A 21,690-nucleotide genomic window follows, 5' to 3' on the forward strand; every position below is an offset into this window, starting at 1 on the left:
TTTTGGCTCTCAAGTCAACTTGTTCGAAGCGGCAGTTATATTTCCACAGAAATAAACAAAACATACATTTAGGATCCATACAATCCTTTGAAAATGTATTCACAATCTTAATTATTGTTTTTAGGAAAAGCAATATCTTTTATTTTGGCACTTTTCTATTATTCTTACAAGATCATTCTACTCCATAAAACATAAAAGCGTTTTTTGTAGAGGATAAATAAAAGAAAAAAAACATTGAAGATCGTCTGCACTTGTAAAATGTTAAAAAGACGTTGGGGACCACTGAACAAAACAAATGACAAAAAGAGGAAATGTGTTTGTTTAAACATTTTATTGCTATGTAAAATTAAAAATATCATACCTTCAATGAAAAAGTACTACTCTTAAATAACACAAATAAAATCAGGCAAAATAAAAATATTTGGCATTGTGCAGTGATGTTCAGTGTATGGGAATTAAATGTGAGCAGATTTAGCACAGCATTGCTGCAACACTTGTTAGTCAGGGTTGATGTATAAAATGCACAGCGTACTGTATCGCACACGCCATCTTTAAGTCCAGTGTCATCTCATTGGGTAGTACACAGAGCCAAGAAAACTACTAAACGTATAACGCTGCGTTTCTCCCTATCAACATTTAATATCACATTTGACTGAGGTCCTACAGGGATTCATGACATATTAAACCTAACTAAAACCCAACTGAACACATGAAGTACGTGTGCTTATTATTGGCACATCCATGATCGCCCCGGCAACTGTACCGACCGTGCGGTGGGAGAAAAGGCTGCTCGACACAGGGAAACCGCTGCCGTCACAGTACAGAACATTTGAGCTGACGATCCGAGTCGATCAACATGCCACACAATCTGAAAGTGATGTGACACGTCCTTATTATCTTTGACACATGCGTACTCCAGACTACAAATCTAAAAGTGAAGTGTATTCTTCTTCGTGAAGCCGCTACAAAGACACAATTATGAAAGAAAAAAAAACAACGACACAAAACTTCAAGTATTTTCCAAACGCAGCTCCTCCTCATCTGGGTGAGGGACTAAAACTCTAGGCATGCAACCACTACTGTTATGTGCACCCACTTTCTCTTTCTGTGACATACTGCAAAGTGCATATTAGGAACTGGGTGCTCTCCTAAGACTTAAGTTTGGCTCTTTGCTCTGAGGCGTCAAAGTTAGCTCATTCTTTCAGAGGCGAAGAGCTACATTGAAACTCTAAACATTGTGTTGCTTAATAATGCTGCACTCAATACCACTCAGGTAAAACATGAAGCATTAGCTTTCAGACGTTTGCTAATTCAAAAACATTTTGAATTCTCTGGGCACAATCTCTCCATTGTAAAAATTGGAACATAAAGTGACCGTTAAAACATTTACAAACAAAAAGCCGCCGATATAAATTATGAAAACAATTAAATTCAGATGTAAAATAACTAAAATAACTTTTTTTTTCTTCTTCTTTTTTTTTACATCCATACATCAAACAAGTTTGTTGATCATTCCATATTCGCATTCTGCATCAGCATTCACTGCATTCTGGAATACCTTACAAAATAAGTAAGTATATAAATAAATAATCCTTGCATTGTTAAGTATTTGTTATTTGTTTTACTTTTACAGTACCATGACTTGTAACTGTACATTGAGTAGGTATAATACAGCAATTACAAACCCATTGTCTGGTGTTACTGGGGCTAAAGGTGGGGCTTGAGGGTACCGGTGGTCTGCTGGTCTAGGCCGGTCCAGGCTAATCTAAAATAAACAAGGCCCTTTAGCAATCCATAATCATCTGGCTCTTCTTTGTTGGTCTCCCACAGGGGGAAGTGACCCGGGTTGAGGCTCCGGCTGGTTTCCAGAGCTGCCTCGACTTCAGATCTGTAACAGACTTGCTGAGATCGGAGTTTGGCTGGGGGAGAGTCAGAGGAGGGAGGTTGAGGTCAAAAGGCAAGGTGTAGGGAGCCAGGGTTGCCGCGGTGGCCTCAGAAGTGGCCCATCCTGGCGGCGAAAAGGCTGCGTGACCGTGGCACTGTCGAAGAGATGCGGCCAAAGCTGGACGAAGGCCACTTCATGATGAACTGGGAGGTCACTGGCAGCAGATACCTGGACAGACGGACACGAGCGAGGGACGGAGGGATTAGGGGAAAGGATGAACATAATGAGAGGATTAGATATGCATAGGTCACAATTTAGAGGTCAGGGCGCATCAGTGCTCGGGACTGAGATTACACATTGCACACTTTTCACATATTTCTACCATTCTACCATTTTACGTCCATCTCCATTTCAATTTCAATTCAATTTTAATAATAGCTTGGTGATTTCAAGATTGACATCATCAAGATTGACATCACCCTCCCCTTGAAAACGAGAAAAGATTGAGGCTGGAATTGTGAGATTCATATGATCCAGGTTATTTTGTGTCGGGCTGCTGCATCTGACGTTTTACATTTTTGGGGATTACTCAGTTAACCATTTTGTCTATAAAATGCCCGAAAATAATGCAAAGTGATGGTTATAATTCCTCCCACACACCAAGGTGATGAGATGTCCTGTTTGACCAACAGTCAAAAAACAAAAATATATTCAGTTTACTTTCATGTATGGCAAAGAAAAGCATCACATCCTCATATTCGAAATGTGGAAACAGCAATTGTGTGGCGTTATCGTCAGGGATTAACAGCAACTATTTTGATTACTCAATTATCAAAATAGAACACAATTAATTGGATTGAGATATCGATTATTCATTCCAGCTCTAATTTTATGTAATGAACCAAATCTAAACTCTCAGTCAGAGTCCTGTTTGATTAGGTTATAAGCAGTAATTAGTAATTAGTATACGGTCAATAAATCATTGACCGTATACTAATTGAAGCAGATCCTTTCAGGGCAACTGAACTTTTCAACTTTTACCTTTTTTAATTTTTGGTATCATGAACAGAAAATCCTCACCTATCATTCCGAGGGAGATGCGTCAGTACTTTTCTAAGACTTTTCTATGACACCTTCCACCGAGACAGAGCAGTGAAGCAGCTCCTGCTAACAGCGTTCCAGTACCTGAGAATGAGACCAGCGTCAGGTTGAGATAGAGTAAGGAGGGGCTGAACCCTTCTCCCATCCTCCTTAGCTACTGGAAATGAGTCAGATATGGTTTGTCAGAGCAATGTCAGATGAGATGATCAAATCGTGGGCAAGGTTAACTGAAGGTTATGCAAATGTTGGGGTACTGTTCAGAAGACATGAGACAGGGGAGGTTTGAATTCTTCCAGACTGAGCAGTTGGAAGAATGACTTCCATTTATGGGCCTTTGCAGCACACTTGTCATATTGTGATGTTATACATGATGTGACCTTTTTTGCCACTCTCGCAGCAAGGATCTTTAGCTAATAAAAAATACATCTAATACTCGTTCAGTTGAAAGAGTACAAGGGACAAAAGAAATGGTCCCCGTGGAAGTGTTTAAGATGTGACAATCTAATCAAAACGGCGCCAGTGGGGCGGAGGATCACAGGGGGAAGAAATGATATCTTCTTTTAAGCTGGTGCAGAGATAGCATACTTTTTTTTCTCCCTCTGACAGCTCTCTCTCCTTGGGAAATAGCTCTTGGACAAATTAGCTGAGCGGTTTCTTTTAAAGTCGACCGGAAAGAGAAAAAAAAGCACATGTCGCTAAGGGCGCCCGCTTCAACGCAGCGCCAGACTCAGGAGAGTTAGAACAGATCCAAATTAACTTCATTTAGTCCAACGAGAGTGTCCTTGAAGCGGCTTCAAGTGGGCCGTGGGTATCCCTCCAGCACATCCTCCTCGGATCTGACTGGACTTGGTGAACAAGGGCTCAGTCCGGCACTTCCGAAACTCCTCCACTCAAACCCAAGAGAGCAGGTGGGCATTTCATATTTACTTCAAGTGCAGTCTTCAAGGTTACATTTAGTGATTCCATACCATGATTTTGTGTCCCCCTTGTTTCCATTTCTATCTACATTTGTTATGTTTTTCTTTCCCCTGCTCGGCACCTTTATTCCATCGCCTGCCTCTATTTGATTCACCGTATTCATCCATTGGGAATCTGTTCATGGGTTTGTGGTGTGATTTTTATTAAATTTTTGTCCTCTTTTTTTTTCATAAGGCTTTGGCTAAAAACTCAGAAGCCCAGGCATGGAAATGACAGTTGAAAAAAAAAAGAATGAAAGAAAATCAAATATTGAACATCCATTGGGGGCCCGAGTGTGTGTTCTTCAGAGATCCTCTGGTATTCACTTTGAGAATATTCTGCTTATAGAAAGTGGGGTGGGGTAGGAGGGCCTCTCACGTCCAAACGGCCGCTGCCTCTGCAGGCTATATTTAATTGGATTCACATTCGGTATCTTCCAGGTTCGTCCTCCTTTTGATCATGAAGAAGACCGTAACAACGTGCATGCTTGAAAGCCAGGGGGAGGCTTGTTCATGCACTTGTGCTTTGCTTCAATCCATCAGTTGACAGGGAGACGGAAAGATACTCTCCTGCTCCGCTCCTGACATGCAAAGCTACAATCCACCGCTGTTGCTCCTGACAGGCCTTCCGCGCTGCTCTTTAGTCCTCCATCGAGATGCAACTGCCACAGCGGATTAAGAGGAGACCAGACAAAAACAAAATGCCAGGACTAAGGATGGAGGGAAAGACTGCGGCGATAGCTGACGCAATCATAAACCAAGAGGTACAAAGAGCCTTGAAGGTTATCTGCAGCCCATATTCAGCTCAACACCCCAATTAACCCTAATTACTGCCACACTTTTCAGACAGATGAAAGGTAATAGAATCTGAAACTTTTGTCATCATGGGGAAATTGTCTTTGGGTAGTGACAGTAATTCCAGGCTTAACGAGAAAGTCATTAGTGGAGCTATTTGCCTACTTCCTCTCATCTGCCCACACAGACTGAAGGACTTTGCTTTGACCAATGGGGCTGTTGACATACCTGTTCAGGGCACTCAACAGAGGAAGGAGGCTTGAACAAGAGCGGGCAGGTGTGGTCAACAATGGAGACCCCAATGACCCCAACCTACAGACCTCCTTTGACGTGTGCCAAAGGCTGCCAAGAGCTTTGCGAGTGTATGTGCCATGTATGTGTGTGTACATGCACAAGAGAATGTGTGGATATTGAGTTTGTTAGTGCAGATGTGCCTGAATGTATGATGTTTGATTTTAATGTGTGAAGTGGTTCAAGTAGTCAGAATGTGGAGGTTTGCCAAACTGTTCTTCCAGATAACTTATTGAACTGGAAACCGTCAATTATCTGTCCACTTGAGTCTTTGAGGAATGTCACACACCGTATTCAGGTGTCATTAATAGTTGTGTTAGTAGCTGGTCATCTCATAGAAATAATTTCTTGACCTACTATTTCTCCACTAGTTTTGTCTGACATTTAGTTTAGTTCAGCGAAGTTGTGATGTTGACCGGATAAAATAAACCTAATTATTGTTTTATTATTAAATCATTTATTTGCAACTTTACAATACATTCCAATGTGAGACATGGGGGAGGAAATGCACAGTCCTCTTTGCAGGCACAGTGCATATGGGCATTAGAGTATTGTTTCAAATAGAATTAGAGATTAGTTGCCGATCGACACCGGACTCTTTTCAGCTGAACGGCCGGTTCACATGACCGGTGGCTGGCCGGTCAGTATCATGTTTCCAATTTGTTGCCGATTATATTTACACTTGTGCGTGTAGCTTTACGTCAGCACACAGCGACACAGACAGTAACCGGCCACACCCAGCAAGCGAAGAAGACATAAAGTTCACAATTTATCACAACTTCAAGTCCAAAATAAGCCGTGCAGGAACCACCTTTAAAACATTTGGAACAACTAACTTATTGAGACACTCGTTGTTCTCAATGAATTCCCATACATGCCGCTCAGAGTCACCACAGTGACCGGCTGGTCTGCCGACAGCACACGGTCTCCCTCTCCCTCGCACCGTCAGGTCAATTATAATGCTATCATGATGTGTTCAGTTGTATTCTTGTAAAATGTAGTTTTTTATATTACTAATACTTTTTCAATCAAAGCAAGTATTTTAATTAAAATTCAATCATTTATTTACTAGTTGTTTGAATTGTGAGTTTTTATGTAAATAACCCACGATAGATGACAATAACAAAGTTAAAGGATAACATTTTAAAATGTTCACGGTTTACACCGACTTTGGGACGGTGGTGAAAAGAGGAAGTCTAGTCAATTATAGTAAATATGAAATTCGAAAAAAAACTTTAAGAAATTGGAAATGGACAAATAGAATGTATCCTTTAAATGTTTGTGGACACAGTACGAGATAAATAGTTTGAGGCCAGTTTCAGTGTAAAACATTGAGGGACCGATAATCGTTGCCTAACAGTCATATGACACGGGCATGAACACGCACACCCACTCTCACACGCAGACAGTTTACCCTCTCATAGAAAGCTTATATTAATGAGGAAATAATCCTAATTGCTTCTCTTCTATCTGAAGTGGCGGCGGGTTGCGACTGCTTCCTGCGTGCCTGATGGAGCGATGTGAACCGTGTGTGTTGTGAAACTGCAAACCACACGATGCAAGTCAAGCCTTTTTCTGTCTTCTTGTGATGAGAAAAAGAGCGGTGCTGAGGCTGATCATGGCACTGATGCAGCGCAGGTGAGGTGCTCAGCTTCCACTGAGGCCACTCATATTGAAAATGCACTCAGTGTAAGATGCTCTTGATAAACGAAAGGCATAGTTAAGCATGTGGCAGCAGGGTGATTGGCTGGTGAGGTACAGCAAACTGGCCGAATGGTTGCGGTGTGGACAAACAGTGCTCTTAACAGTCTTAGGATGCTTTCTTCTCCTATCTCCTCCTTCCTTTCAAATGTATTGTTTATAGTTTTGGGCATCAGATCGTGTGAAACACATCCGATTGTCATGTTTAAGTCAATCCAAACACCACTTATTTGAATTTTAGAGAGGGAAAGGAGAGGAGACCATGCTAGACTGTTGGTTGTGCAGCTAAAGCAACCATCATTGGGCAGGTGGGACCAAGCCTTTGTTACAGCGGTGAGGTGGTGGGAAGCAGCGGAACAGGGGCGGTGCTGGAAGATGGGGGGGGGGGGGGGGGGGGGGTTTAGCAGAACTAAACCAAGCAGAGACCTGCGTCGAGGGGCGAAGAGACGGAGGAGGAGGAGGAGGAGGAGGAAGAAGCGACAGCGACAGCAGCAGGGGTAGAGCCATGGGTAGAGGCTGGTCCAGCAGCAAATGGTAAGCTTTTTTACACAGACATATATAGACAGAAGAAATAAGGAGAGATACACCAAGGCACGCTTACATGGACTCTCAAGGACACCAACTGCAAACATATGGGTACACCAATGTGTCCTTATGGGTCTGCTAGACTTATTCAATCCAGTTACAGCCTTAACTTAAAATCAATAGCAACAATGTCAGTTTAGTCAACACACAAGTGGCTCTACCACTGTACACAAACCCCAAATACTTTTTAAAAACTTCTTTTAACAGCAGAGGTTTTAATACTAGAGGCACAAAGTGATAGCCTGTTAAAATATGCGCAAGAGTTATGAATCATGTAAAGCGAGGCCCCAGGAAAAAAAAGAGCTCTCTCTCTCTCTCTCTCTCTCTCGTAAGGTCATTTGTTGCACAGGCTCATCTGGGCTCTAATTGAATTAAGCAGGCCACGGGGGGCCCCGGGCTAACCTGAGCGCTAATCTGTGGGCCATTATTTCCTGTTAACAGCACACTCCCTCTCTCCACCCCCCTCTCTCACTGTCTGCCAGCCCAAAGCATATGTGCTTTAAAAGTTCCCTCACTCCAAACCTGAGCTGCTGTCTCCTGCGGGGATCAACCTTAAAAATAGAATGAGGCAGATTTTTTGTTTGTTTTATCGGGGTTATTTGATAAAGATGATGGCTCTAAGTCTCCATGGAGGAGAGAGGGGAACTGTTTCCTGAGAGAGCTTTAAAGGTGATTGCTGTTGAGATTTTCAAATCAAAGTTTCTTCACAGTGTGTCAAAGTGTGTTCATTTATTTACTCAATTTAGTTTTTTGCCCCCAGAACTTTCTAAAGGGAGTTTTAACGAAGTTTATAACTAACCTGCTTTCAAAAAAACAATTTCCACCTGGACCTAAATATCAATCGGAGGAACACACCAAAATATATATTCCCATCAGCAAGGATGTCAATCTGTAAATCTTAACGCAGGTTCAATATCCTGGTGCGCTTCCTTCCCCTGATATGTTGTGTGTTGTGGTTTTTTAGTGTTTTGATACTACTATGACGGTGCACTAATTTAATCTGTCAACCAGGACAATATAAGCCATGAAAATAATGTATTTATGGTTCTGAAGACAATGAGACGAATGACCTTTCCACATCTAGAACAGCTTTAACCTGGAACCTCCCAGTAGACTCTTGAATCCCATAGTGTCGTTGAATCTTATGGAGCCCCCCTATAGTGTATTGAAGTTTCTATTACAGCAGTGAAGCTAGAAGAATCTTTCAAAAATAAAGACCTCATGGGGAAGTCATTGAAGGGTTGGGTGTCCTTCTCACCTGGTGTCGTCCCACTCCGGGCTGAGTCCGGTCAAAGAGCCACGGGACTCTGAGACAAACTTGTAGACGACCAGCAGGCAGTCTCGGCACAGCTGGACCAGCCGGCGGCAGCACAGCAGCTCCTGGGGTAACACCACCTCGCTGCTCTTACTGAAGATGGTCTCCCACGATGAACTGGAGCGCAAACAAGAGGGCACACACACACACACACACACACACACACACTCAAATAAAGTTAGTAGTTCAAGATAATCATCACCATGTATTCATCAGCATGCACGAGTACACAGTACATGTGTATCATGTGTATTCATTCACATTCATTCATATATTCTTAAAACAGTTTGGCCTGTACACGTGTGCGTACGCATTTGCATAAACACTTCCTCAGACATGCAGGAAGGCACACAGGGAGGAAGGTTGAAACAAATCCAAGTACAGTTAACCCCCTTTAAAACCCTGGACATACCCTGACTGTGAGGGAGCTTCAACAACTGAGACACACAACCCAGGGGGGTACGTTTGATGTCTACCCCCTTTCACTTCTTAGGAGGTCGGGGGTGCTTCCTCTGAAAGGGTTCAAAACGGAGTTGTTTTTTTCCATTCTCTTTCTCTAAGTCATTTTCAAAGCCTGTTGAATTCATCGCCCACAATAGCTGCCAGGCCGTTTGATTGTTGTTAAGTCCCTTAGATAAAATATCAAACAAGAGACAGCGAGGGAGGGGGCGGGCAGTCTGATTTGGAGTGTGCTTTTCGAGGTGCACTGCTTCTCTGTCGCTGCGTGACATCGAGCCCCCCTGTTGGGTTCATCCATGTTTGGGCCTTGGCCAGACGGTAGGCGAGCATTCTCACGGGCGCAGCGTGCTGGGGGTAGCTGAGGCTAGGCTAGGCTAATCCTTCCATCCATCTACCCCTCCACCCAATTTTATTTCTACAATGTCTGATTTTCAATCAATCTCCTCTCTTTTTCTCAGTCTCAGGGTCCTTCTTGCCTTCTGCTTATCGTCCCCTTCATCTCTATCACCCGCTCACTGCCTTTTTCACTCTCCCTCAGTTACGACTGCCAAGGAGGTGAGGGTGTGAGCAGAGACTTCAGTTACACCCTCTGAGCCCTCTGAGCCCTCTGTGTCGGGGGAAACACGGCCACTGAGCAACTAAACTGTAAAGAATATGGAGAGGTGGAGATACAAGAAGGTCACACCTCCATCACAGACGAGATGAAAAGCTACCGGCGCAACAGCTGTCTGAATGTGAGGTGTGTGTGTGTGTGTGTGTGTGTGTGTGTGTGTGCGTGTGTGTCTGTGTACGTGCGTGCGTAAGAAATAATTGTATGGAAACCATTCTTGTCTTTATAGGAAGCAAAATGTGTGTTTAAGAAAGCCAAACATTAGTTGTGTGTGTATGTGTGTTTGTGTGTATGTGTGAATGTGTGTTTGTGTGTATGTGTGTATGTGTGTTTGTGTGTTTGTGTGTATGTGTGTATGTGTGTACGTGTGTTTGTGTGTATGTGTGAATGTGTGTTTGTGTGTATGTGTGTACGTGTGTTTGTGTGTTTGTGTGTCTGCTGTTTTGGGGGTTTCTATAGGAACAGGATCAGGTTGGCTTGGTTGGTTCACTGCAGTGACTCATCTTGTAGGAAGCCACTGACTGTCGCATCAAAAAAGTAGGATAAATAAATATAAAGAAGCCAAACGAAAACTTCAAAGTATCTGATAGCACACCATACTAAAAGAACTGAGAGGCCTTCATTCACCTCCTTCCTGCTTCCATTCCTCCCCTCTCCTTTTCTTGCTCTCACCTGTGAAAAAGCCCTGATTAACAGCCCAGATTTGTGACCTTAATTTGCACCCAGTCTCCCTCGGGAGCATGTTTCTTTCATCCCCAAGAGCTTTCAGGAAAGTGCAGCGGGGTCTGGTCGGTCTGTCACTCATTCTCTGTCATTCAGCTGCAGTTGCTTCCCTCGTCATACTGAATAAAAATGGCAAATTGTCTCTGCTGTCACTGAAAATTATATATATTGACGAACACTGGGCTTAAGGACATTGAGAGATTGCGAGGAGCGTGAACTTCTAGTTATGGAGAGGGAAGAGTGGCGTTATGCAATGAATAGAGCAATAATTCGCCTGCAGTGTGATCACTTGTCTGTGTTGGGTAGAATAATTAGTGTCCATGAACATCTCTGTTCATTCAAGGGAGTACTTTCTGATGCTCTGGGCACATTTTCAACATCTCTTTTGATTTGATTTGTTTTTTTCTTGGTTAGTTGGTTTTGGTTTAAGTTACCAATTAAAGTCAAATTATGAAAATGTCTTGCATGTACTTAATCTATGATGAAAGGCTTTTTGCCATTGTGGTTGAACCCTGACATACTATTCGTTTCAAGCACCTCACAGCCTTTCCATCCTCATCCAAACCCAGCTCATAACCTTCCAAAGACTGGCCTACCCAGTGTTGGAGAAGCAGTTCCACAGGCCCTGGCCGTGACTCCAGAGGAGCCGGATGAAGACGCGGTTAAAGAGCCGGTAGACGTGGAGACTTTCTACATCCGGCTCCCTCCAGATCCGCTGCAGCACTGAGCGTACATTCGTACGAACAATGTCCAACACCTGAGTGACAGAGAAAGAGAGAGCGCAATAAGGGAGGAAACGAGAGACCAACAACTTAAATCAAGAATAAATAAAGGAAATTACTCTTGTGAGACGAAAGGTGACAGCATTTCTAATTGAGATGCGTGAGTTGGCATTCATTCCAACTGTACGATTTCTCTCTCTCTTTTTTTTAAATCTTACCGTAACATTTGCAATCACAGAGGCTAATGCATTCACTCAGTAACAGAGAGCAAGCTTGCTTTAATGAATAAACAGCCGGATGCATGCGCACACACTGGGACATCCACACATATTGTAAATGCACCACCACATCCTGAAACATTATTTAATCAAACATTAAACACATGTAATGAGGATTTGTGCAGGTTTACCTGCTCATGCCTGGTAAAGCATGCACAGACATACAGCCTGTGTGTGTGTGTGTGTGTGTGTGTGTGACTGTGGTAGAAGGAGGACAAAAAAAAAAAGTCTGGGGCAGGCAGGGGAAAGGACTAATTGCTGCACCGATGTCAGTCTTGGAGAGAAGGTGTCAGAAGTTCCCAGGCGGTCTGAGGACACCTGCGCCAGCCTTCCATCTTCCCCTCTCCGTATTCCCATCCCTACCCACCTCACTGCCTTCTCTTCCTCCCCTATTCTTTCCCTTTTCACCCCTCTCAGAGTGCAACACTGTGGCTCTTCTACTTTGATTCCTCGCTCCTCATTACTGACGTTCCCGTCTGACTGTGTGTGCGTGTGATGCGAAGAGGGAATATTTCCAATATGAGGCGAGCGAGACACACGCATACACACGCATACACACGCATACACACTCCGACAAACTGATAGATGAGTAAACACACACACACACAGATATGTGTTGGTATGGTAATCAGATGGCAGAGCGGTGGGCGCTACATTCCTGACCTCTGCCTGCTGCTCATTAGGCTGCTCCACTCCAAATAAAACATCGGCTCGCACCGCCACAGCCAACAACACAGCCAAGAAGAGTTGTGCAGAAAGCAGCGGCTGAGAGATCACATCATTACTGACACGCCTAGTGGATGGCATTTCCCGTCTTGTCCCCTCTCCTGTTTTGTTTACATCCTATTTGGTGTCACTGTCTGACATGATAATGATCTTCATGCGTGTCTTTTTGCTTCTTTTTTTCCCCTCTGAAGCTTGATTTGGGGATTATTTTCGTACTTTAAAAGTTTTTCAAAAGGATTCAAAGGAATGGGCAGAAGCGGTGACATTTTGTCATATTCACCGGTTTTAACAACGGCCATTCTATACAGGGTGACAGTATAGGCTGGGATCCAAGGGTGCAGGCAGGAAACTTGGACAGGTGTCAAAAGATAAATCTGGCCCAGAAGATACATGTGAAAATGTATTATATCTGACAATAATCTCTGAATCTAACTGTTTTTTATAAATTAATTAGGCATTAATAACTAGCTGAAACTTCTCGAGTTTTCTCACTCACTTTTCTTTCTGTGTGGTTGGGAACATGTTAATCACTGCAGTTTAAGGCCACATTTCCACTCGCCTTTCCTTCAAGCCAATAGGCTACAACTCTCAACTTCTCTTCTTAGTTGAATTGTATATCGTTGGGGTTATGATCTAGTCCGCTGAGGAAGCAGTGACCTCTGATCCAGGTCTGAAATAATCAAGTTGCCCTATACGTATCTTGAAGCGGATGTAAAACTTTAGACAGATATTCTGCTGAGCATCAGTAGCAACCAAAGACAAACAAAAATTATTAAGGGGAAAGTCATTCATAAATTGGCTCAGATATCTGTGATCTGGTTCCAGCATTAGACTCACCTTTCGTTGTTTGGTAGAGTCCAGCTTCACTAACCAATAGGAGGCCACTTTTGATTTATGGTATTTCCAGTTGTCCAGGATCTGTGGAAGAAAAGCCAGCGGTTAAAACAGTTACACAATATATTTTGAACATGCCCAAAAACGTGTGTTAATCCAGAATTCTCTAAGAAGAAGAATTAGAATCAAGTAACACATTAAAAACACACTCAGAGTATTTTAAAGGTGTCATTTTGAATACAATCAACACATCTGCAGGTCTACTTCCCAGCAGTCCTCTATCAAAACCTTGTGTTACCACAGTATTCATCCAGGGCAGTATTTAAAGTATAATATTGCCCCTTTAGTATTTAAATTACATAAACACGTGTTCAGTACTTGTGCACGTGCATTTGGGTATCTGGAGTGCCGGCCAACCTATAAACTCTCAAACTTTCATTTTTTTTGCGGACTACATGGGTCAGAAAACATGAGATTAAACAAGCTATTCAGATTTGACTCCCCTTCCTATGTCACATCCAAACATTTGTCTTAAAGCGACGTGTAAACATGTTCCAGTAGAAACCCACAATACAAGTATAAAATTAATAAAACTATAAAGATGTACGAACAAAGTCTCGAGCTCATTCTGATCGTCACACAATAATCCGAGCAGACTGTCTTTCACACTTCAACTCTGACATGGAATATGTCACATTGCTCAGTTCATCCATCTGTTAACATTATTGCATCTTCGGCTTTCACATACAAGTCGAACGTTATTGAAAAGTTCCATGTTCGAACATGACAGGACCCTGACGGATATAGCTGCAATGCTTATGCAATATTTGGCATCTGGCATGTGATACTAGGCAACACTGGAAATATAATGTAAGGGGGGAGAGATTGTTTACTGTAGCACTTTTTTTTGTGTGTCGTCAGTGGGTAAGGAGAGTAGTTCTGCAATCACCTCTATTTCTTGCCAATTTTTCAAAACTACTGTTAATTTGATCTCACAAAAGTCTGTCAAATCTCATGCTTCATGATGATGAGGCATAAAAAGCATCATTTCAATTTAATTTCTTATGCATGGTTTGGATGTTTAAATGCAAAACCCTTTTCTCCTTTTACTAGAATATGAATACTTTTATTGACATCTGAGCCATGTAAAAAAATAAAATAAGATAGAAATGGTAATTAGCTTCAAGTGGCCTGCCCTTAATGTGAACAAAAAACGTGATGTCATTTTCAGACTGATATCTAAAATGTGGCAATGAGCATTGAGATAACACAGTGCTTGTCGGTAGCAGACTTGTTTTCATAGCACAACTCGGGGATAATAGAAAAGTCAAGTCGTGATCTTTGGTTCTTCAGCAGATGTTTTGCAGGTGTGAAGAATCCTTGGGGCATGTGTAGTTATGCTCAAAAGCTGTGCAGGATATTCCCATGCACTTGCTCCTAGTGCCAACATCAGTGGACCTACAGGCACTGCTATTGTTGCTCTGTTGACTTAGTCGACATCTCCCCAGTGGTGCACATAAACCTCTCACGTAGCATGTTACATCCCCTGCAAACAGTGCTCCCATCGGGAGGCTCCAGTGCAAACTTTATGTTTACTCACACACACACACACACACACACACACACACACACACACACACACACACACACACACACACACACACAAACAATCACGAGGATTCACAGAAACAGAGGTAAGGTGTACAGTGAACAATTTTGTTTGCTTACCAGAAAGTTACTTGTTTGCTTGTTTGGTATTCCCTCTCAAAAAAAACATATGAACTTAGTCTCGTAAGATGTACAACCTTTTGTCCCATTTGTTTTGTACAATTGAGGGTACACAGATTACCCTCAATTAAAGCACAACAAAACACACTCCATACATTTCACCTTTAAACTGCGACAAAAAAATAAAAAAGGTTTTTGAGTGAAAGATAAAAGAGGCAATTACTCGGATATAAACACATTTTTAGCCCAATTAGACCTTAACTGTAACATGGAAAACATGAATTGCCAAAGGTTGTTTTCATGCCAAGTGAACATTCCTTTCTCTCCTGAGGCAAGAAGTGAACAATACAGGTGCAGTTGCTCATCTGTGTTTCCATGGCGCTCTCATTAGGGTTTGTTAACAGTACAGGTGTGGTGCTAATTATCTCTCACGACCCAGACACACCCAGATGTCAGGCACACACAAATTTTTTTTGTTGCTGTTCTCGTGAGGACATTGTATGAGCATTTACTTGGTGCACAGACTTAACCTTAATCATAACAAATGCATGCATACGTTTGAACTTACCAGAATTGTAAATGCTCATAATTAAATCAATGTTGCAACACATCTAGTAACATATTATCAGTTCTTGTGGAAGTGGTGAGTGCAAGAATGTGCATGTTAAGATGTTAAGGCCCCCTAAACTAATCAAGCGAATCATCAGTCGAGAAGCTCCAGAATACTTTTGTCAGTCAAACGGCTGCCTTTTTTTGAATGCATCATTGTACACAGAGCAACAAAGGATTGCAAGGCTTGTAGCCATAACGCTATTTGAATTGGCTGGTGGCCATGTGATAGAGGGACTACTGACCTTTTGTCCGGCATGTGACATAAATAAACAATATATTTTTCTTTTTTTATGTAGCCAATTGAGAAATAATTATTATATCCATTGAACACGTTGTTTTGGTAGTATTTCTATCATTAGTCTGCCTGGTGAAGACACCCTGGCCGGCTGCTGTCCTTCCAGCAACACGGGAGCTGCGTTGCCGAACAGACAGCTGGTTCCAAGCACAGCGACGGCCGTAGCGGAGGTCAGAGTCAATGTGGACCGGACGGATGAACGATTTCAAAGTACGTTTGTGCCGCTGATGTGTTGCTTCTGGTGTGAGTTGAAGGTTACCCTCTGTCTCCCTTTTGGATTTTTTCCCCCTCATTTTTTATGCTTTGACAAAATGCAATATCCATTTCCTGTCTTTATAACTGTAATTAAATAAAGTACATAAACTAAATAAGGACGTTTGGAGAATAAATGTGGTAAACCTAAACTGATTTGTATGGCCCGTAATAGAGCAAGTAAGTTGTGGTTCCATAAAGCAGGTGTCATGGCTGCTTATAGCAGCAAATTAACTAATTGTTGAATTCTTGGACATCCTGCTTCCAAAAGTACATGATGAATGTATCCATAACCCGAGGATATTAGTCAGCCATAGGAGCTTATTCTTCTATCGTTTGTACAGTACAGTAGTGTCTTACAAAAACATAAATTTAAGCAAAAGCTTTTGCAATAAAACACAGTAAAAAACACACAAAATGGAAGGACACAGAGATGTGGCCTGAAATAGAGGAGACACTGATTAATACAAAGAAGCAGTGGGGAATAGTGTGGGGCAGCAAACTGACCGACACGTTGTCACTGGGGTTGGGAGACAATGGGAGCTAAGCCAGAGCGGACAGGCTATTGTGGAGGGAAACAAGGAGGTCACTTTTAGTTAGGCTGCAGAGTGACCACACCTGGCCCCAGAGGGGGCTCTGGGAAAACAGTGGCTCTGTATTTCGTGTACACTTGTAATAATCCATGTTCACTCTCTCTTTCTTTCTCTTTGTCTTTTTCTTATCCTACTTTGTTCCATTTTTTATTTTTTTATTTTTTAGTTTCTGCCTCTGAATCTGAATAATGTTTTTCACAAAAGAAAAAATTCATTAATACATTATATTATTGTATAAGTGAATGCACACACACATAGAATAGAAATAGTGCACACACCTCATCCAGCACAGCCTCAGCCTCCTCCTCGGTTTTGCCCGGAAACCTGATCCTCATGGCGGTGAGCGCAGCCAGAGTCTGACGCACCAACTCAGCTTCCTGCTCTTTACTCCTCAGGTTTATCAGCGGATCGCCCTACACACGCACACACACACACACACACGCACACGCACACGCACACGCACACACACGGCAAGAGAAACCAGCTGAGTCTAGAGATACACATTACAATTAAGCATGTAATAACTTGAAAGGGTTGCAAGAAATGATTACTTTAGTTATGAATTACATATCAATTAGGCAAATTGACTTTTTAACAATCCTTATTTATGGCACAAGAGAGTATTAGGGTGGTGTCACATATGAGTGCTTGTTAACATGTCAAAACAACAATGTGAGCAGGGTGTAATGTGTTATCAATAGTAGTCATTATTATGAACGGCCATTTTTATCCAGAGTGCTTATTAATTTGTGATCCTGCTGCCACCAGTATAGTTACAGATCATTATTTTGTTCACATAGCAGTTAGCACAGAGCAGTTTCAGCAATATGCATCATGAACCCTCATTTAATACCATTTAATTATTGCTAGAGCAAAGCACTCACTGGTAAATATGAGATTTTCTTAACCAGCGTTTAGGTGTTATTCCGATACCAAGAAGGTTTAAAAATAAGGAAATGCTCCTGTCATTTGGTATACATGTGTGTCAGGATACAAGCATACAACCGGTGCAGTCTATGGCCTTTTCCATTTCAAAGGTTTTCCACTTAGTTCTATTCTCAATGTTAATTATTCTGCTCCATTTCATTTTGTCCCACTGTTTGCAAAGGTTACCAGCATACTTGTAAAGAAGGAAGCGGAATGGAGGAGGCAGGCGGAAAGCAACAGATGGCAACATAATAGAAGGTTACAGTCGGCTTATACAGTATCCAGGAAGTTGCTTAGGAGATTCCTAGTGGGCCAGGATACAATATATGCCACAGGAGGAGAAAAGCAACGATGGCAGAGGTACATTTGTGCATCAGACTTTGGTGAAATAGAATTTGAAAGTCATTCTTGATTGTTTACTTCAACCCACTTGGAGTAGTGGATCAGGAGAGGATTGCCCCATTGAGCAAAATGACAGCTTGACTATTTGAAAATGAATTTCATATAGTTTTCATGGATTGACAACTTATCTGACACGTTCTGAATTGTAAAGAGGTACATTCTACTTTGTGTGAGTTTCGAGTATCTTACTAAAATGGAGTGGATGGTCCCCAGGCTGTTGCTGTGAGGCACGCGGTGGGCGGAGCCGCTCCGGCTCAGAGAGTGAGAGCGCAGCGTGGCGGAGCTCGGCCTGACAAGGGGAGTGGCCATGGGAACTGTGGGAGAAGGCTTGGAGGACAACGCCCGCACCTCATTGGGCGATGAGAGGGAGGCGATGGAGCGCGGGCAGGAGATGGAGCGCCTGATTGGACCAGAAAGTGTTGGGGAAGCAGAGGGAGCAGGGCTGGTTTTGGGTGACTTGATTGGAGGTTTCCAGTGCATGCGACCTGCAGAAAAACAGAAGAGAGGGACAGGGAGGGGGGAGGAACACTGACTCACTGTTACGTTTCAATTTATTTTCTTCCCTGATCCTGTCTCAGTGCCCCAGTCACTGTCAAGCTCTCCTCTCTGCTTTCTATCCGTTGCCCGGTGGCTTTGGAGATGAAGTGTAGCTTTAAAACTCCCATTGCTGCAGTGCTCTGGCACGCTGGCTCGGTAGCTCTGTATGTGTGTGTGTGTGTGTTAACAACCGCAGCATGTGTAGTTGAAACCAGAACTTTTACAGTAGTCCTGTCTGGTTTGGGGATGGATTAAAGAGCAGCCCAGCTCTCTCTTAGACACACACACACACACAAACACACACACACACACACACAGAATAAAGCTGAAAACCTACACTAACACTCTCTGTCACCCTTGAAACTCCTCCAGATTGTCTACCAGCCAGTATATTAGTGTGTGTTGTCTATTAGTGCAGTTTGTGTATGTCTGACATTAGGTTGCCATACAAGTGATTATATGTGTGTTTGTGGGACTGTTGAACTGTCCGAGGTTTGGATATTTTGCCGAATTAAAGTGTTATGGGGCTTAGTCCATCAACCCTTTGGTGACTTGGTAAGGAGTCGGGCTTGGCAGTGTTTCTCTGCACACACACACAAAGATCCAAAAGTTGTGCTTTTTCATGGCGTTTTCTCTTATTTTGTGACAAATAGAATGAGCTCATCAAGCAAGGGTTCTTTCTATTGAACAGTAAAACTGTCCGCGCACAATGCAACTGGAGAATTTCTTCTTTCCAAGGTTGGCACATAGACTGCAATGAAAGGTGCCCCCTTTCTCACTTCAGAGAACTGAAAGTGAGTTGATCTTTGTGACTTGTGCGAATTGGTCGGAATACTTGGGACTTATCGCTCTCACTATAAGAAAACAGGAATATTTCAGCATTAAACTCAAGGTGTTTTCAAGGTAAACAACGATAGAGGTCTTTTTTCTTTCAATCAAATTCCTTCTTCTCTGCCGTCACCTTCCATTCAGTGTAACTGCACTGTTTACGGTGCTTTTCTTCCCTCGAGTGCTTTTCAGTGCTTCATCATGTGTGTGTGTGTGTCTAGCTGGAGTATAAAGCTGCAGGAACCTCCTTAACTTAAAAACTCAGCTACAAAAAGGCACTTTTCCCGAGTCACAAACTATGATCACCGTGCTTCCACTTTAATTAAAATCCAAAGACCTACTACCATTTTATCACATTAAATAGGAACATAAATACTGGTGGGCTGATAAACATCTGTATTGTCCCTCCTGCTGGCTCACATCATCACAACCTGCCCCATGCTGCTGCTGCTGGAGAGTATGTGCCCGTGTGAGCTGAAGGTACTGATCAAAGCAAAACTCTAAGCGTTTGTATTTAAAAAAGTGTCTGTGCATGCGCATGTATATGGAAATGTATCCTGTACAACTATGAATATTTTTCAAACTGTATAACGTGGAAAGTGTACCAGGCTGCAGTCTATGTCGTGTGCGTGTAGCATCACACAATGGAATCCAATTTCCTTATACCATCATTATAAACAGTCACACTTGCTATCGCTCCTGTCTGCACTTTGTTCTCTGCTATATTCAGATAGGATCGAAATAGGGACACAAAAGCTGAAACTTAAAACATCTGACGAACAAGTTTGTTTTTGCAATTAAGCTAACCGTTGCAATCAGATGGAAGGTTCCAGCTAAAAAAGAAACGAAGTAAACGAGAAAGCAAACATAGCCAGAAAGAAAGATTGCAGGAAAGAAAGTTCCTGTCAAACGCCTGCGCTCTGGCTTCCTAATGAAGACATTCTTCGACACTTTTAACCATCTCGCAGCTTTACCTGAGCGCTCAGCCAAGTTCTTCTCCTTGCTCTCCCCAAGGTCGTAAGAAACTTTCTTCTCCCTCTTATCTGCGCCTCCTCCTCCTTCCGCTTTCCTCCGCTCCTCTTCTTCTTCGTCTGAGGAAGAGCAGGTGTTATCGGCGCTGCTGCCGCTGGTAAAGTCGGCCAGGTAGTCCGGTCGTTGACGTCTTGGTGTCTGACTGCATTCTGGCATCGCGGTCATGGGCTGGCAGGGACAAACAGATAGAGACACGTAAGGCCAATACACATAAGACGTACACACAGGTTTGGTAGATTATATTCATTTGTGCACACATACACAGATGAAACAGACATGATCATTCATATATGATGTTCCTCTCTCTCACACACAAACACACACACACAAACTCACGTGACTGCATTCAATTCCTAGCTGTGCACCATCCAAAATGACCTCCTTTGGGACAAATGTCTTCCTTCCAAAGTCTAAAACTCAAACAACCTCTCACAAGGACATAAGTACAACAGTGAACATACACACCCACACACACACACACACACACACACACACACACACACACACACACACACACACTTGTACATAAATACATTGAGATGTTGTCAGCCTCCCTGAGCCTCCCTTTACCCTCAGTCCATTACCATCTGTCACTGGGAGACCTGGTGGTGACTCGGCGAGCCCACGTGCCCACACAAGTGTATATTTGCTTGCAGGCTCATTATGCACAGACGCACAATTACACATGCACTCCTTTATAAGCACGGCTGTCAGTATGAGTGTCACCGTGAACACATTTGACCTGATGGGTCGATATGTAAAAGTTCAATTCAAAGTCAAACTTTATATATGAAATGTTAATATAACAAGAAAAGTCAACTTCGGATTTAATTCTGAAACTCTCCACCAAAACTTTTAATCTTAGTGAGTGACGCACAAGTGGCTGACTTCTGCACATGTAAAGTTATGATCTACTTCGCCCTTAAACCCAAAACACATTCACGTTTCTTTTTTCATTCGGAGTTCATTAAGTTGAGCCTTGTCTATTTCACATCCTGGAAGGGTACTGATAGCATTAATAAAGCATGTATACATCTGTTATTCAACGTTTAGCTCGGGCAGTGCTGTCAGGCCACCCAAATTAATGGGCAGGAAGTGATCACAGGGCTTACACAGTCACCGCTGGGTAGCTCTGTGGGTGAGTGATAGAGGAGGATCGAGACAGAGAGATTAAATACATGAGAGGAGAATAAAAGGGAAGATGGGAACATCAGATTGATGGGGAGAGAAATAAAGAGGAGTACAAGGTGAATCTGAGTATTGGAGCAGGGAGAGAAAGAGATGAGGCATTGAATAGACGGGGAGAACGGAAATGAGCACAGAGAGAGAGAGAGAGAGAGAAAGAGAGCGAGAGAAAGGGACAATGAGCATACGGTTGGAGAGTGAAAAGGGGACAGGAACACACAGTGGATAAACACAAGAGAGCAAGACAAAGAGAGAGGGCCAGACACTGAACAGATGAGGAGAGCCGCAGAGAGAAACTTTGGATGAGGGAGTGAGAGC

General features: G+C 42.8%; 1 protein-coding gene across 3 annotated transcripts in view; it reads right to left on the reverse strand.

Moving 5' to 3' along the window:
- Positions 1 to 312: 312 nt before the first annotated feature.
- ttll7 (tubulin tyrosine ligase-like family, member 7) overlaps positions 313 to 21,690 on the reverse strand; it is a 68,003-nt gene continuing 46,625 nt past the window's right edge. Inside the window, exons 15-22 of one of the 3 annotated variants that reach the window (XM_034531086.1) lie at positions 20,130 to 20,355; positions 17,980 to 18,275; positions 16,740 to 16,874; positions 12,985 to 13,065; positions 11,018 to 11,178; positions 8,573 to 8,746; positions 2,966 to 3,070; positions 313 to 2,113 (exon numbers count right to left, since the gene is read on the reverse strand). In XM_034531086.1, the coding sequence (XP_034386977.1) occupies positions 3,010 to 3,070; positions 8,573 to 8,746; positions 11,018 to 11,178; positions 12,985 to 13,065; positions 16,740 to 16,874; positions 17,980 to 18,275; positions 20,130 to 20,355 (1,134 nt within the window). In that variant the 3' untranslated portion in view covers positions 313 to 2,113; positions 2,966 to 3,009. Of the gene's footprint in view, positions 2,114 to 2,965; positions 3,071 to 8,572; positions 8,747 to 10,084; positions 10,541 to 11,017; positions 11,179 to 12,984; positions 13,066 to 16,739; positions 16,875 to 17,979; positions 18,276 to 20,129; positions 20,356 to 21,690 lie in introns of those variants that run through there. The other 2 variants (XM_034531085.1, XM_034531087.1) reach the window with 2 other exon arrangements.

Source organism: Cyclopterus lumpus, chromosome 4, assembly GCF_009769545.1.
Source record: "Cyclopterus lumpus isolate fCycLum1 chromosome 4, fCycLum1.pri, whole genome shotgun sequence".
NCBI classification, from domain to species: domain Eukaryota; kingdom Metazoa; phylum Chordata; class Actinopteri; order Perciformes; family Cyclopteridae; genus Cyclopterus; species Cyclopterus lumpus.